The sequence below is a fragment of the Pinus tabuliformis genome, chromosome 1_2 (assembly GCF_031772625.1).
Source record: "Pinus tabuliformis cultivar Carrire ecotype Pingquan chromosome 1_2, CPIR1, whole genome shotgun sequence".
In the NCBI taxonomy this organism is placed as follows: Eukaryota; Viridiplantae; Streptophyta; class Pinopsida; order Pinales; family Pinaceae; genus Pinus; species Pinus tabuliformis.
The window spans coordinates 94465397-94469123 of NC_142298.1; the positions used below are offsets into that span (position 1 = coordinate 94465397).

At 37.4% G+C, this 3727-nt stretch overlaps 1 protein-coding gene across 1 annotated transcript; it reads right to left on the reverse strand.

The window, feature by feature from the left end:
* Positions 1-1537: 1537 nt before the first annotated feature.
* On the reverse strand, positions 1538-2497 carry LOC149204622 (uncharacterized). The gene is made up of 3 exons (XM_089397169.1): positions 2179-2497; positions 1801-2094; positions 1538-1641 (listed from the first exon to the last, which is right to left on the reverse strand). The coding sequence occupies exons 1-3, from the start codon at positions 2495-2497 to the stop codon at positions 1538-1540; spliced, it is 717 nt and encodes a 238-aa protein (XP_089253295.1).
* Between the last annotated feature and the right edge of the window lie 1230 nt (positions 2498-3727).

Sequence of the window (3727 nt, forward strand, 5' to 3'; positions counted from 1 at the left end):
TGTCAATCCACTAAACCAATATTTATAAACTAATGTTTTTATATTCAGTCCTTCAAGTTGTGGAATTTTCCATTTTCATGTAGTTAGAGAGAATCATCTTTCCAATTTGCTTCACATAATATAGCTATTGAGATATGTTTTGATTATGCTCATACTTCAGATAGAAGTAAATACTTTAGGTAGATACGTTGAATTAAATTTCAGAGAGAAGTGATAAAGGGATTGAAGCGTTAAATCCATACTATGAAATGTGCACCTACAACCGACAGTCCTCGGTTCATTATCATGCTTATGCTTCTATCCCAACAACTCATGATGAGCAATTCTTATGTTGCATGTAATTAGAAGGTTACCATGCTGTGACAAGTTTCTTTCTATGGTTGAGGACATGTGCAATTTTAGAACGATCTAAACCTCAAAATCCACATCCAATTTTACATTATCCAAGATCCAGGGATGATCTACATCATTCCAATCATCACGTTTAAACAGTAATTTAGTACCTCACCCAATCTAAACAGAGTTTGGATATCAAGAAAGCTCAAAGAAAATAAGAACTCACTAAGGATTTGATCGCAAGAAAATCGGCTTCTGTGGTTCTTCTGCTGCATTCCAAGAACGAGTTCCTTCGCGGAATCCGATATGGAGGGCAAGAAGGAGTAACTCAGCTTTGGGTCTGCCTTTTTTATTTGCTCATACATGACCAACAGCATCATTCACTGCAAAAAAGGGTGTCCTCCCAAAGAGCGTACGGTACAACATCGCTCTTGCTCTCCATATATCAACCTCGTACGAGTATCCAGTTCCATGCAACATCTCTAGAGCAGAATATAGCAATGTCCCCACGCTATCGAATTCAATGACTGTATTTTGACCACCTGCAAAAATAAATAAGCCATCAATTTACTACAAGACTCTGCAATATTTACAAATAAATCTTCAAGAAACTTTCTGCAACGTACCATTCCAAATTGACCTATCAAAATTCCCAAGTTTAAAAACCCATGTACAGGGGTGTGCATTATTTCCAGCGTTTGATATAAAAATACTCGATGGCTTTACATCTCTGTGAATGATTTTCCATTAGTGGTAGTATTGAAGCGATTGAATAAGAGATTGGATTATTATGGCTGCTAGTCTCTCAAAAATGATGACATGTGCGTCAATAAAATGCTGGAGATCTCCCCCATCACACAGCTCTGAAATCATGTACACATCCTTTGGGCTTTTCATTAAATCATTACCCGTTTGCTTCGATAGCATTCGATGTTCTATTTGATTAAATTCAAAATAATTCCTAAACATAAAATGTTTAAAGATAATTCAATGATTTACTCAAATGTACATAATATAAATCCTTTCAATGACGTGCACTTTGCACATTGTATAGCAAAGCAGATCATGGGCTAACTATTGACTACAATTGACTCATAGTTAAACCTCAATATGCAGTGATATAAGCAAGATTCAATTACATTCTTACAGACTATAGCCTGGTCGTTCTTCATCATCTGTATTCACCATGCCAACGATTTATTCATTGGTGGGCAGCGTCTTTCCCGCCGATAGACACAATCTCTGTGTTAATGGTGGAGCCAGAACCCACGTCCAATTTTACATTATCCAAGATCCAGGGATGATCTACATCATTCCAATCATCACGTTTAAACAGTAATTTAGTACCTCACCCAATCTAAACAGAGTTTGGATATCAAGAAAGCTCAAAGAAAATAAGAACTCACTCAAGATTTGATCGCAAGAAAATCGACGTCTGCGTTTCTTCTGCTACATTCCAAGAACGAGTTCCTTTGCGGAATGATTTGATCGCAAGAAAATCGGTGTCTGCGTTTCTTCTGCTACATTCCAAGAACGAGTTCTTTCGCGAAATCCGATATGGAGGGCAAGAAGGGGTAACCCAGCTTTGGGCATCGTTCACTGCAAAAATAGGTGTCCTCCCGAAGAGCGTACAGTACAACACTGCTCCTGCGCTCCATATATCAACCTCGTACGAGTATCCAATTCCACACAACATCTCTGGAGCAGAATATAGCAATGTCCCCACACTATCGAATTCAATGACTGTATTTTGACCACCTGCAAAAATAAATAAGCCATCAATATACTACAAGGCTCTACAACATTTACAAATAAATCTTCAAGAAACTTTCTGCAACGTACCATTCCAAATTGACCTATCAAAATTCCCAAGTTTAAAAACCCATGTACAGGGGTGTGCATTGTTTCCAGCGTTTGATAAAAAAATACTCAATGGCTTTACATCTCTGTGAATGATTTTCCATGAGTGGCAGTATTGAAATGATTGAATAAGAGGTTGGATTTTTGTGGCTGCTAGTCTCTCAAGAATGATGACACGTGCATCAATAAAACGCTGGAGATCTGCCCCATCACACAGCTCTAAAATCATGTACACGTCCTTTGGGCTTGTCGAGGAAGACTTGTAATACATTGGAAATGATGCGACGGTATCTCTAACCATTAGACCAGTGCGCAAACCGTTCAGCAATTAATTTTGTGTAACCATTCTAATCTAACGGTTGAAATCTTTAAGATCGTCTAACATATAATCCTATGGCATATAAAGATGACAGATAGGCAGGGAGGAGAGTTGATTTCAGAGGGAAACGCCTTACGGCGTAAAAATTAGAAGCAGTAGTCTAATTACACTGTTTTTTTCCCTGAAAATCATGGAAATTATGGTAAGATTTTGATAAAATCCAGCAGGGATTTTTGTAAATCTAGTTACACCGGTCAAATTTCAAGGTTTTTGGTGCCCTAAAAATTTTTGATGGTGCTGAATCCATTTCCATAAAAATTGCTTCAACCATGTCTGCAATTCTAGAACCTTTAAAGAACATTAAAATAGTAACTCTAACCATGGTATTAAGCATCAACACAATAATTCATAGTACATATCTGGCATCCTGTTATTGGGTTAGAACTCTTTATACTCTGTACACTATGTATTTCTCCATTCTTTCAAAATTTTGAACCATGTTTGTAATTATGTATTATAAATATTACATACTACAGTCAGATGCTTACTCTACATAACATTATATAATCTCGTATGAATGGTCGGTACTGTAGTTCAATCAGTTTCTGAACTGTTCTTCGGTAGCAAGATACATTCTTAAAGAGTTTTGTCTTCTTTCAAACACTAGAATTAAAGAATTTACATTATGCAGGGGCAGTGTCCCACGCCACACAATTTGCTCTGAGAGTTCGAAGAGAAAATATTTACAGAGAGAGCTAACTACAAAACAAATGATGTGTAGAGGTGAACATATTACACAGAAAAAACTAGACACTCGGTCGCGAGTTCGAGTTTTATAGGTAAGTGACATGCACAGGTGAACATATTACACACAAAAAACTTTTTCTTGACATTATGTCGCGTGTTGGAGTTTTCTACGAGAGACCGAACCCCAACGTTTATACCTACCGGAAACGGCACAAACCCACCCTCGAACTCGAACCCGCACCTCGGCCCGAATCCCACGGTCGCATTCAGTGTAAAAGAAAGATTTATTCTTACTCCCAGGAGTAACTGAAACGAAAAGTCAACCACTCGTGCTATGAATCTTTCTGGTAAGAGGTTACTAGGGGAGAGGTTTTTATTGTTGTGTAAGGATGTGGTTTTTATAGTACTGGTTTTATACATTTATGAGAAAACCACATTCATAATTAAAACATAAATAGATAGTAT